Source organism: Akebia trifoliata, chromosome 3 (assembly GCF_017979445.1).
Source record: "Akebia trifoliata isolate Shusen 1 chromosome 3, ASM1797944v1, whole genome shotgun sequence".
In the NCBI taxonomy this organism is placed as follows: domain Eukaryota; kingdom Viridiplantae; phylum Streptophyta; class Magnoliopsida; order Ranunculales; family Lardizabalaceae; genus Akebia; species Akebia trifoliata.
The window spans coordinates 54,361,795-54,376,351 of NC_141377.1; the positions used below are offsets into that span (position 1 = coordinate 54,361,795).

The 14,557-nt window shown below is 32.2% G+C and overlaps 1 protein-coding gene across 2 annotated transcripts; it reads left to right on the forward strand.

Annotated features, from left to right (window-relative positions):
* Window positions 1–7,596: 7,596 nt before the first annotated feature.
* On the forward strand, window positions 7,597–11,793 carry LOC147408027 (uncharacterized protein At1g01500-like). 2 transcript variants are annotated; one of them, XR_015176943.1, is made up of 3 exons: window positions 7,597–8,496; window positions 11,124–11,603; window positions 11,709–11,793. XR_015176943.1 is itself a non-coding variant. In XM_086436865.1 (2 exons), the coding sequence occupies exons 1-2, from the start codon at window positions 7,780–7,782 to the stop codon at window positions 11,352–11,354; spliced, it is 948 nt and encodes a 315-aa protein (XP_086292991.1). In that variant the 5' UTR covers window positions 7,597–7,779; the 3' UTR covers window positions 11,355–11,703. The 2 variants fall into 2 exon arrangements, 1 of the variants encoding a protein (XP_086292991.1); XM_086436865.1 differs by lacking the exon at window positions 11,709–11,793 and having other exon boundaries at window positions 11,124–11,703.
* The last annotated feature ends 2,764 nt before the right edge of the window (window positions 11,794–14,557 follow it).

Here is a 14,557-nt window from a genome sequence, read left to right on the forward strand (position 1 = left end):
AGTAAGATTAGTCGAACTCAACTTTTTACTCTCATCTTCTACCTAGAAATTTTATTTAGTTTAACCTTCAAGCTTCGATAGCAATATAAGATATTTTAAGAAAAATAGAAGACAATGCAATTTTTAGTAGAAAAAAAAAAATAAGGATTTTCTACAAGGGGTTATGGTGTGGTTAAATAGATTAAAAATAATTAAACTTAAAGGTTGAATAGGATGAAGATGACAAATTTTTGAAAGAAAAATCAGGGGTTTTTTGCTTTGTCATTTTTATAGCCCATTAATCCAGTCCATGCTAGGAACTAACAAAACGCAGGCCAAACCTGGCCCACTAATATAATGTATATACGTGTGTCATAAATAAATCTAATATATAATGTAGTATGCCTTTCTTGTCTATTTGACCTCAAGATTGTACCTCACATTGCACTTTCCTGACGCGGAAGTATCAATGAACAGCATTTATGTTTCTTAATTCCTACACTCCTCCACAAATAAGTTAGGTTTTTCTATACGTGGAAGTTGCCTTAAAAGTCCATGAATATGAAATTAAGAGTCTATAGCAACCTTTCTGAAAGTTGGATCAATGAGTCCTCCATGCAAATTTGCAAAGTCCACTATGAGAATGTTCCATATTTTCCAAAATACCCTTGAAAAGTTTGCCAATTTTTTATTGAGAGATTTATCGAACAAACCTATCTGTTACAATTTTATTACAAAAACTCCCTTGCTTTGTCAAGTTTGTTACCTAAGCAAATCTTACTTTATAAAATCAGGCTTGCATGACTAACTTAGTAAGATTTCAAATCTTACTAAGGAATGTTAGGCCCACATGGATTATCAAATTAGAAATCTAATATCACAGCCTTTTAGATTTCATGTAAAAACTCGGATTCAAATAAAATATTTCATAGGTGTTGAAAGGATGATTACCAAAATTCCAAATTTAAAACTAAAATTCAATAATAAAAATTAGAACTGTTTTTTTCAAAGTTCTTAAAATTTTGTCATCAGATCATATTTTTGGATGCCATAAATTGATGTCATTAGAATCCACTCTAATTATTTAAGGTATGTTAAATAACAGATTAATCTTATAAATTTGAATTTTACGACGGGGACACTAACTCCAAGGTTTGTTGGGTAACAAACTTGAAAGTTAGGTTCCCTTCGAGAACTCCAAGGGAGTTTTTGTAATAAAAATACTAATCTTAGGTCTACGGAGTAAATCTCTCTTCTTCTTTTTTTTCTTTTTTTTAATAGCACTGACATCTATATATGGCATGTTACATGTTTCCAAGTAACATCAAAGGCTAAAGATAAAGCATGTTGACACATCAACCAATTTCTCAATTTTAATAAAAATAAATAAAGTACGAAATGTTTTTTTATGAGTAACATGGATCATCCCATTTTATTATAATTATTTTTCCAATAATATATTATTAGTACGGAGTATAATTAACAATTCTTCGAATAATTCACAAATTATGCAAGAATTTCTTGTATCACTTCAGCATTATTCATCTCTTATATCTCCCCCTCTCTGGAATATTTGGTAGGGATTGTTGGTGGGAAATCTTACTAAATTTCTTGTATGCATTTGTGAAACTTTGTGTTAATAGTGTAATTAGCTCTTTGAACAAGCCACACCAACTTTTACTAATGCCACACCAATTCTTTTGTAATTCACATAGTTGGTGTGGCATTAACAGAAGTTAGTGTGGCAATAGAAACTCTATAATTAAAATGTTTGACAATCACATGTAGATTTGTAAGGGTGCTTTTTAGAACTTCATTTGTTCTCCTGAGCTCATGTTCAAAAGATTTGTATTCTTATCCCGAGTTAATCGCACAGTTCATCAGCGTACGAATGAAATTCGAGTGAAATTGAAAAATAAAATAGAAGAAATAGATTGACACCATACGTATTATGAATCGGTTCAAATTTTTGCAAAACTGAGTTCAAACAAAGCAACATCTTTTCCTTATTACGAAAACAATCCGAGATCGTCACAAACTACATTCGTTAGGCTCAATTAATTAATGTGTGAGTGAAATTTGGAGTTGCCACTCAATTACTTTATTGGAAATTTGATAAAATTAAAATAACCCAAATTCTAATTTTTAATTACCATTTAATTTTAAAAATAACTAAGTAAAGAATTAATCTATTATACCTAAAGATGATTTAGAGAACTCAATTAGGGTCTAAGATGAATTTTGTTCTACACTCTTCCATATGATTAGGAGAATTAAGTACTTGGGCTAGTGAGTGTTTATTATGGGAATTAAATAACAAAATTGTAGAATACTTTTAATTATACTTAAATTAATTGAAAGATGAAACTATGAATGAAAAAATTATACTTAAATATCATTGTTGCCCCTAAAATTAAATAAAAAAAATAAAAAATAAAAAATAAAGAAAGAAAGATAAAATGTCATTTTCTTTTGTGCAATCTAGATTTCTATTTGATTCCACAACCTTATCATTACTTTTCATAATGATGTGAAGGGGGGAGGGACCTTACCAATTGTTAGTACAAATTTTGATACAGTGTTTGGAATTATATATGAAAGAGATTTTATTCTTCGATGAAAGAGATTGGGTTTGTCTTGTGGCTCAACTTTAACATTTAGGGTTTAATGGCTAGGGTGGGTTGTCCCCATTTTTTTCAAACCGACTTCTTCTCTGTCATCTCATAACAGCTAAGTCATCATTATCATCGAATCTTTATTTTAAAAGATTTAGGGCCAGTTAAATATGCATTTTTGTTCCACCATTCAATTTTGACTAAAGTCGTATCTTCTGTTATTGAAAGTAAATTTGTTTTCACTATTTTAATATGTTGTGGTTTGTGGAGTTTGATAGTACTGGTCAAAAAGAGGTACTATAAATCAAGTCACGCTTTCATGGTCCCAAAGGTATTTTCGTAATTTTACTATTATTATGTAAAATCCTAGTTAGGTTTTAGGTTTCCTAGGATATTTATATTTCTCATTTTTTGTGAACGAGTGTAATCTGTAATTGCGAGTTTTCTTTTCATAGGGGAATCAGTGTGATCCGTGAACGTAACTCAATTTTGAGAAAATCTGTGAGTGATTTGTATTTTGTTTCGATTCGTTTCTTGATTCGATTATTCATCTTTTTCTTAACATAATACATGTTCTTATTTGCCTTCTTATAGGACTTTGAAATAGAATATCCCTTATGATTGAGATATAATCTACTTTCGTTGCATATGCTATGGCCATCTCTCAAACTATTTAGATGAGACCAAATCATTTAAAATTAGTTTAATTTTCTTTATAAATTTTTTTTTTATTTAAATAGCTATTATTCTTTTTATTATAAATTGGACAATAAAGACTCAATCACAAAATTTCTTATTTTATATAAATCACCAACATTTAAATAATTACAAATTGATTATTTATAACAAAAAATCATAACCATTTACTTAGCATATATCTAAAAACTCAATTGAGGTTTTAAAATTATCATTTTAGATCTCAAACAAATCAATATGGTGGACTATTCAAAGTAAATTTATACTTTTACTTGCCTACGAAATCTTGACAATTTACCCAAGTTGTCTCTGTCTCAGACAATTTGTAAAAATATGATTATTGCATAACATAAATTAGATAAGGGTAGCGTTATTTGGCCAACAGTTTGGCAAACACATTTTTCAAAACATAGGTTAGAGGTCTTGGAATGGGCTGATTTTTGGTGAGGATGATATCTACGGTGAGGAGATCATCATCACCAAAAATCAGCCCATTCCAAAACTTCTAACCCCATCAAAAATGGTTTACAAAAAATGGACGGTTCACGATTTTTCAACTTGTAAACTGGGGCTAGAAGTTTTGGAATGAGCTGATTTTTGGTGATGATGATCTCCTCACTGTAGAGATCATCCTCACCAAAAATCAGCCCATTCCAAGACCTCTAACCCATGTTTTGAAAAAGTGTTTGCCAAAATGTTTGCCAAACTGTTGGCCAAATAACGGGACCCATTAGATAAACGGAAGGTGTCACTTAGTTAAGTGGTCAAGGCTTGAGGCGATTGATCCCATGAACTAAGTTCAAATCACGTTGAACCCCTCTTCACCGTTACTTACCACTCGCTTGTTAATTAAGGCACCAAAATGAAAAAAGAAAGTCTTTCCATCATCATCATTTTTACAATATGTAGATTATCACGAAATGAACTTTTGGTCAAGGGTGGATTTAGAGTGGGGGATGTGAGGGCACTTGCCCCCGCAAGAGTTTGCAAATTCTATGAATTAACGTGTTATTGCGACAGATTTTAGTAGCGGATAAAGAAATTTACCACTATTGTCCCCACAATTTTTTATTTTTTATTTTTTTCACTCTTAGTTGCCCGCACAATTATTTTTTTTACTCTTAATTATCCCCACAATTTTTTCTCTACTCTTGGTTGCCCCCACATGAGCAAAATCCTGGCTCCGACCCTGTTTATGGTACATATTTTGACATCTAGACCTGTTAACTCATAATTTCAAATATTAAGATTTTAATTATAATTCTAATCTTAATTATATATAAATAAAATGGATTTTTCCAATTTAGCCACTTCCATAAATAATGTTAAAATCAAATTAAGATAACCCATTGTTTAGGATTATTTTATAAATTTATAGAGGAGAGTCTTTATAATCATCATTTTTAGGTTTTTTAAATGAGTAGTGATAATCTAATTACCCCACGTGGCAAACTCAATTGACTACCTGACGTGACAAGTTTGAGAACCACATTATTCTCTCGAGATACAGCCGTGTGTCCCAAGGAGCTTAGATCTATGATTCACAAACTTGTCACGTCAGGATAGTCAGATTATCACGATTCTTTTTTAATTTACAATCTTATCAATATGCTTTCTTACAACCAATCATATTTAGTTATGTTTACTCAATTTCTTTTAAAATTGATTTTGTTTTTATTCAAAATATAACAATAATTGAACTTTGATGGCTAAATTGATTTGTATTAAAATATTACTTCATAATCTTTAAAACCATCATTATCATCAATGAATTATACGAACAAGGACGTTGGGGAAAAAAAATTCAACTATCTAATCATGTTTAGTTTAAATATTTCCTATGGGGTTTGGTGAATATTCGAGATACCCTATATTACTAAACTAATGACATATTACTTGACCAAATCCTTCTATTGAAGGCAAAGAAAATAACCAAACTACCCTCATTATCAACCTTTTCCCAAAACCCTTTTTTATCTTCTCCAACCTTTAGAGGTAAAAACTTTGATTTATTTGGAAACCTAGATTTCCCCTAAAAACCCTTGACAAAGTATAGAGAAATACAGTCTTATTTATTTTCTTCTCATTAATGTAAAAGATGAGTTAAAATAGTAGAGAAAATGAACTAATTGTTTGATTGCCCATGAAAATGGGCGTGGAGAATTCCCTTGGAAAATATTATGTTTAGGTGTTTGATTTGTATTGTCCCCGAAATTCAATTTTCTGCCAAAAGTGATTTTCCACATTGGGAGGGAAAATGGATTCCCATCTCATCCCACCACTTAGTAAAATGATTTTCCCAACTCATGTTGTTATTCTCTCAGGATTACCACCAACCCTAAAACTAAAAATCATAAATTTAAAACTCAAAAACTTGAGTTAACTTGAATGTCCATTGAGTTCGATAACTCACAAGTTGAATCGAATGAGTCAAATAACATATATTAAATTTATAAACAAAATTTTAAAATAAACAGAAATACTTAATGCGTGTTCTCCACAAAAATATTATATGTAACCAAATAACTCAATCAAGTTTTTGGCCTAACTAGGTGCACTTTCGAGTTGACTTGATAATTTGACAAGTTGACTCAACAAGTTGGTTCCATCTAATTTTAGGATAGAGACACTTAGAAATCCAATCGAGTCGACTTGACCAAGTTTGAAGTTGACTTGACAAGTTTTAACATTATGTTAAAAGTAAATGTTAAAACTAACTCTTTTTTAAGAAAAAAATATATTTTTCTACATGCAATAAAATGGTGCTATTCATTTTCCAAAGGAATTCATATTCACTTGAAAATGAATTTGCATAAAATAACAAGTGAGAATCTTGCCACCCAAGACATAAGTTTGAAGAGCATGGGGAAATAGAGCCAATCCAAAGTTGGTCTTAGACGAGATGGTATAGTGAGAAGGGAACCAACCAGCCATGAGCAACGATTGGATGATTCTAACTTTCCTAGTAGGCAAGCACGACACAAGAGTAAATAGTATGGGGGAAGGATACATGAAAAAAATCATGAATGCAAAGTTAGCGAGAATACATCTCCTAAGTAGAAACCAACTCCCCACGCGATAATGATTTGTTGAGCTCACCTTACTTACTACACTAAAGGGTCATTATTACCACCAACCTAACTCGAATACTGGAAAATGGTGCACATTATAAAAGATTTGACTCAAAAGTTATTTTGTACACATACAAGATTTCATTCTACCATATATATGTAGTTTCTACAAATGATATAGTCAATCCAGCATGCATTGCGATGAAATATCTCAAGTCTATAAGTAAGTAATAAACGAAAGCAAATATATGCAATTCTAACCTTCCTGAGTAAATATTGTAATAAGATATCTAGTATTCCTAAGTTGGGCTTCAAGAGGCTAATTAGAAAGTATGTATAAGAAATCTTTTTCATAGCCTAGGAGCTCCTCCCAAGTATTGTATGATGTTTTTATTGCTTTGTGAGGTTTCTCATGGTTGAGAAAGTTATATAGGTAGGAAAGATTGTAATCTATGTAGGAATCAAAAATATTCTCTTATTGGGATTTGCAAAATTACTAATACGAGTAGGTCAAATGCAAATGAACCAACATCCAACCCGAAAGATATTTATTGAATATATTTATTATATATATATATATATATATATATATATATATATATATATATATATATATATATATATATATATTTTGTAAGAATAAATAAAATATATTATAAAATAATAATTTTACTCACATTCTCATTGTTTTCAACTAAGATGGAGATTGAACCTTTTATTTTTTATAAAAATAATACCAAATGGCTCTAAACAATTTTGAAACGTACATGAATTTATATTTTACAATGATAGAAAATGAAGCCAAGCCCAATTCCAGTCCATTAGAGCCGGAATTGGGCTTAGCCCACATAGGCCCAATGTGCGCTTTAGCCTACCTAGGCCCAATGTGCAATTGGTGCCCTTGAGCATCACGTGAGACACTCGTGCCTTTCATTAGCCATTTTATCCTAAGATATTATTGTCTCGACTCTCGATGCCTCCTCTGGTCCCTACATATCTATCCATCTATCGCACCAAATTATAACGCACAGAAGACAAGGATACGCCTGAACCAAATCTAACGCCGTTAGTTTAAGGCGTTAAGTTTCTGTTTCCGTTAGCAAAAATCTTCAATCCTCGTAACGATGACGGCCGCTTCATCCTCTGATCTCGCCTTCCTTCCCTCTTGACTCGGCCTTTTTCCATTTTTTTAAAAACCAAAATTTTCCCAAAATTATAAAATAAGGACAAAAATATCAGAAATATAAAAATATTTCCCTCATTTCTTGGCTCTTTCCCCCTCACAGAACACACTCGCGAGAGAGAGAGAGAGGGAAGAACGCCAACATCGATGATCGAAACCCTAATTTCTCTCTCGAATTTTCGATTTCGGCTTTGTTTTACTCCAATTTCACGGATTTTTCTTTGATTTCGAAGTGATGGATGTTCAGGAGGAGACGAAGAATTCATCAATGGCGATGATCTCTCTACCGAGGAAGAATCCAAACCCTAATTCTCCTCCTGTATATCGTCTTCTGAACGGGCCTGTATCTCCGCCATCGTTCTGGTTCGAGATCCGGCTTTTCTCCGTTCGAATCGCTCCTTGTGTTGTTGATTGCGTCCCAGATCATCTTACAATTCGTCATCTACGACGCGAAATTGGAGTTTCTCTTGAGATTAATGGCTCCCGAATCCCTGCATCTGATACTGCATCTCTCAATCTTCGTTGCGATCGGATCGATAAGGAATCTTCAGAGGTTACGTATGTTAGCACCGATAGTGTTCGAATCACAGGAGCTATCGAATTTGAGGTTTATGAGAGAGAAGACATGATCTTGTGTGGATTTCTGGAACGAATGGAATCGTCTTGGGGTAATAGAAGTATTGAATTGGAGAAGGATTCGAAGACAGGGTGGAGTATGGATTGTTGTACAACAGCGGCAATTTCGGCGTCTTCGTCCGCATTTTTGAATCCAAAGCTTGGAAATTCTTCGCCTTCAATTGAGGTTTATGTTGCTGGATGCTGCTCTGGTGTTCCTCTAATTCTTACAAAGACGATTCAACTCAGCCCTAGGCGTAAGCATCCAAGGCACGGAACGCTCGACGCGATTCCAGAGGACGATGAAACTGGAAAGGATCAGATTAGGAAATCGCAGGTAACGAAAACTTTTCATCGAATTTATCTGCTTTTCATTTACTTTTATGGATTAGTTAGTTATTTGACAATTGAAATATTATTGAGATTGCAAAGTCTGTTGCTTTTATGCGAATGGTTCCCTGTCCCACGGTTTCTACAAGGAGGGGTTGTTTAGATGATAATATAACGAACTATACACCATATTTCCACAATATCTGCCAAAAATATTTTCATTTCTACAGGAATCTGACCTAATATTTAATCGGGAATTTCTTTTTGTATATATTTTTGCTGGAAATTACTTTTCATTTTACCAAATATTTCAGTGAAATTTTGGACCAAAATGATTCTGTTTCAAGTATAAAAATGCATGACTTCGATGGAAATATTTAGGTTGAAATATTCATTTTTAGAAAATTATTTTGAAGATATTAGTAAAATTTGTAGAAGACCCAAAATATAAGTTGCTTGTAGAAAAGACTTGTAAATTACACATGATATTTATTCATTAAGAGAAATGGCTTATGGTTTATTTTTTAATCGGTTGAGATGGCTTATGATTTGTTATGTATTTATATACCATCTTGTCTTTATGTATTATAAGCATCTTAACATTTATATAAGCAAACACATACAACCCGTCCATGCTATACTTAGTTGAATATATCTATAATTTCTTTTAAATGTTCTTTAAAAATAAATGTGTATGTAGTACTTATTCATTTAAGAAAATTCTTACATGTTAAGGTTATGTAGTTAATGTGACATTGTTATTGTCATTTCCATGTAAAATATAATCGTTTGGGCTATTGGGCTCTTAATACCTGATCCAATGTGTAGTTACATGACTGATATTTATTTTCACTCTTCATATGGTTGTTGAGATTTGAGAGTTATAAAGTACCTCTTGAGAGTTTTAGGTTTGTGTTAACTCACTCTCTAGTCTCATCAATTGACAATGCATTATCTGCAAAAACATCCACTAAGGGATCTGCTCTTGAAAATGAGCAATTACTTCATTTATAACTAGAGCAACAAATATTTACAAAATTGTTATCTGATGTAAATCAATTATTTTTAAGTATATTATTCTTCGTGGTTGGTTTTCCCATTACAAAACCAATTTACTTCTGTTATATCTTTGTTTTTTTATAGGATATTTGTTCCAGTCCCATAATTTAAAAGTGTGACTTTTAAGTTTGATGCCCAAATAGTTGGAAAATTCTACTTGTCTCTTTTATTTTTATATATAAGTACTATGGTACCTTTTCTCATTCATTCGATGTCTTTTTGGTCTGCAAAATATTATTGAACAACTTAGTTAGCTAGGAACTTATCAAAAAAAAAGCTTACCTAGCTAGGAAAATTCAATACTTCACATAAACTTTCCTACTATTTTTATAATATTTTCTACTCCCAATTTCCTACTTTAAAAAAAAATAAAAAATTCTGAAGCCCTAATTCATCTTAAGTATGTGCTCTTTGATCTCCCATGTGCCTCTTAATAATTCTTGAAAATAACTACCACTATTTCTTATATCCCGTCTTTTACCAAGACTCGTATATTCATCTATAATGCACCATTGCATCTAAAATTACCCTATTTTTTAGTTTTCGTTGATCTAAATCATGTCACCTTGTTAACATTATTTCTAGTCACCAACCTGTCATATTGATCATATGCTTCATGTTGTTCTTCGCATGCCATTGACTTTGCTTTTTTAGTCTTTTTGTTTTTATCTTGTTAGGTTTTTTCCTTTTATGGTCATTTTCCAAGACCATATATCCTTTTTTTCTTTGATGAACTTCTGAACATAATTGTTATGTATATAACATTTCCCATAGTTCCCAAAAAACCTCTTTCACTACTCTTTTAATATATGTATATACTTTCTCTGCCTAAGTTTCACATTTCTTCCTTTATCAATTTATTTTTGAAAAACAATGGTATTTCCTATTCTTTAGTATACTTTATATTCACACGCTCTCTTCCGCTTTTCATGGTAAATATCTAAAACCACTAAAATATGTTGCGGGATTAGACGCATCCCTAGAGTAACCTTGCAATCCTCATATATAATATAAAACCATTAATTGCAACTGAACGCGTAGATGTTAGGGCAAGATCTAGGGTCAGAGAGACTCTTTGTAAAATTTGAGTTGGAGAAAGTGTACAACAATGGTTTTCTGAGAAATGGAATGAAGATGACAGAATTCGGTTAGAGATGGCATTTCTAGATCGCCAAACACATGACTTCAGTGTCTTTTCAATCTCAGTGAATGGCTTTCTAGATGAATTTTTTAGAAGTTAAAAGAGGATTGAGGAAGGGAGACCCTCTTACCATGAATTTGTTTGACTTTGTGGTAGAGGCTTTGAGTAGACTGACATGGAGGGGGGACTTAGCTAAGTTGGTAAAGCCGTGTGTAGTGTTGATCCCATGACCTAGGTTCAAATCTCATTGAACCCAGTTCATGTTTGCTTTATCCACGTGGACAGGAAATGTTCCTACCACAAATGCTTCATTGATCAACGATGCCATTGATTTCTTAGTTCTATAGATCTTCCGATCCACAGTGCAAGTAATGCTTCTAACTATTCTTTGTTTCCTCAAACTGATGATTGATCTTGTTTGGAACTTTTGACAGACCACTGACGCTGAAGTTGAAGAATATGATACAGAAGGAAAACTTGTGCATGGTTTCTACTCAGAAGAAATGTACTCTGATGAAGATGGACAGCTCACATGGTTCAATGCCGGTGTAAGAGTTGGTGTTGGAATCGGTCTGGGGATGTGCCTCGGGATTGGAATTGGTGTTGGATTGCTCATGCGCTCATATCAAGCAACAACCAGAACCTTTAGGAGAAGGTTTTTCTAAACTCACTCATTCTGATCAGAAACGTTTGATTCTGTTTTGGAAAATTTGAGGGTTTTTTTTACTGGAGAACTCCTAGGCCATGGCCATCCTAGAAGATTGTATAGTTTTTTGGTTTACTTCATAAGGTCTATTCTTGATAAAGAGCTGTCTCGACTTTGATAGCATCGCTTCAAACCTTGGACCAGCAAAGCCTGCGGCATCATACAGTGATTCCATTCTACTAATAGAGATATTTCTTCAGGAATTTGTGTAAGCTTGTCAGTGTAGGTGTTAGTCGTTTTTGGTTCGATGTATCTTTGTGTGTGTTGTAGAGTTAACGTTTGGAATTTATGGAAAATTCATTTCTTTTTGTAGAATGTGTCTTACGAGAAATTATACCGAAGCATTAAGGATTCTATTCTAGGGCATGTGATGGACTGAAAAGATCGGCAAAGGACTAGGTTCAGTTTCAACTTATATGGGGCTGAAAAGGTGATTGGGGTGTTTGAGGGTTCAGTCACATGAGATCATCAGACCCAAAAGGGAAAAGGGTTTGGTTCAGTTCATGTGGGTTGAGTATTAAGTATCGGGATATGGTTTAAGTTTTGGTTCCATTTGGATTTGATCAATCCATAGATCCAGCTCGAATCACATAAATCGAACACGTTAAGTGTATATAAAATTAGATAGCTTCTGTTGCCACACTTACTTTTGCTAATGCCACCCCAAATGAATATACATATGAATTGGGTTGACCTTAGAAAAAGTTGGTGTGGCAATATAATTTTTGTAGAATTGATATTTCATGGGTGATGTGAATTCACTGGCTAATAGATATAAATAAATTATATGGACTGGCTAATAGATATAAATAAATTATAGGGTCCCGATCAGCACCCTAAGTTTTACCACACACTTTAACAAACGTGTTTTGTCTTACATGGGTTAGAAGTTTTGGAATGGGCTGATTTTTTGTGAGGATGATTTCTATGGTGAGGAGATCATCCTCACCAAAAATCAGCTCATTCCAAAACTTCTAACCCTATCAAAAATGGTTTTCAAAAAATGGACGGTCCACGATTTTTCAACGTGTAAACATGGGGCTAAACATTTCGGAATGGGCTGATTTTTGGGGAGGATGATCTTCTAATCATAGAGATCCTCCTCACCAAAAATCAGCCCATTCCAAAACTTCTAACCATTGTAGGACAAAAAACATTTGTTAAAGTGTGTGGTAAAACTTAGGGTGCTGAACATTTCCCTAAATTATATGGATAACGGTCTCTGTTAATAATCCGTTCTGGTACTTCAACCATTAAAAGAAGGGTATTTTTGAAAATACCACCCTGCAAAAGTGGTGATATTAGGTTTGCCCCCTTCCAAAATGCAAGATAAGGTTTTTCCAATTTTGATTTAGTAATTTAAATACTATTTAAAAAAAAAAAATCAAAATTTCACCGTTAAATCATCAAGAAAATGTTTCAAGGGGGTAAATCTAATATCACCAATTTTTCAGGGTTAAAAGAATCCCCGATAGGCATAAGTTCTTGGGTAATAAACTGATAATGGTAGGGAGTATTTGAAATATTAAAAAAAATTAAAATACCATTCAGGTTATTTTGCTGGCTCGTTGATCATTACTGTTCTAATGGCTAAATGTACTCTACATGCAATAATGTAAGCAAATACATCCAATCCTAAACATATAAAATACAGTTAACTCATAAGTGGTTCAGTTCAAACAATTTTTTCTTATAATTAAGAGTGTTGACTATAAACAATTTAGTTTTAACCATGTTAAGGGTCGCACATTTTTGGTTGATTGAGAATCAAAGTTGATTTATCAGTGAGTTGCGTGGAATGCTATAACTCATGATATAAATTTTTAATTTATCAGAAGTTGTTGGTGAGATCTTGCACCTTGACTTAGGCATTTCTTTATAATTTGTCCTTAAGTTTTAGGATTTTTCTTAATAATTTGTGGTAAATTTTTTCTTTCTAATCAGTCCTTGAACCTCACTCCCTACATTTTTCATGATTGAATCGTTGAATGTGTTTTAACCATTTGAATTCATTGTTTTCATAAAAGAAAAAGGATTTTCTACATCTCAATCGAGTTTTGGAGACTCCATTCTAATATAAAATATTTGGGAAGAAAGAAAAAACTATTTTCAAAGGTTTTTTTTTTTTTAAGTACTTTGAAAACGTACTTAAAAAAATTAGGGTTTTTTTTTTTTTCTTTCTATTTCATATTTGGAAGAAAATCAATCAAGAAAGGTTCTTTTGGTTTGAAACCTTCTAGACAGATCGTTATGTCAAGTTTTAAGTTAGTCTTTCCATATATTTTAGTTGTAAAAACTTGAAAAAACAAATGGGTTTTCCAAAGTCGAGTTCACCAATTTTATTGTTGAATTCAATATTTTTTTTAATTTTTTTTTTTTTGAATTCATCAATAAAAAATATCGAATTCGACAATAAATGACAAGCTTGACAATAAATAAAAAGTGGTGAGTTTGACAATAATAAGTCGTGAGCTCGACAATAAAAATGTTGACTTCGACAATAATAAGAGGCCATTAAAAAATTTATAAAAAAAAAAAAAAAATTTATTAAATGGACTACTAAGTTATCTAGTATCGCCCAAAATTCAAGGATTATTTAGAAATAAATCTTTTTGTTATGGATCTTTATGTAATTTTTCCCAAGAAAAAAAAAAAAAAAAGGCATAGTTGTTGGATCCAGCCCATTCTTCGAATAAACAACTTGCACACACTGGCACACTACATTTCCAAATAGATCAATACAACAAGTACTACACTTTGATTTATTGGATAGTTGCTAAAGCCTAAAATATTGGTGTTAAATACGGAACTCATAGTGGATAGTTGGTTTTTTTTCTTCTTTTCACTTGGACCAATCGTGCCATTCACCTTTTAGTATCTATAAAGTGATTTCTTTGTCTACCTCAAGAATACTATTGTTTTGTACCATTATGGAAGAATATTCAAGTAAGAAATGCACCACGAGAGTGGAAAGAAAAAGAAAAGAAAAATTAATATGTTTTCGTCTCTATAATTTCATATTTAATAATTCTCAAACTAGTTCTTTTAAATTAAGGATCAATAAAATTAAAAAAAGAAAAAAGAAGAGATAAACCTTTCAAATAATACAAAATTCTGTTTAAAATTCGTGAGTGTTGATACCAGAATCTGGGTTGAAATTGC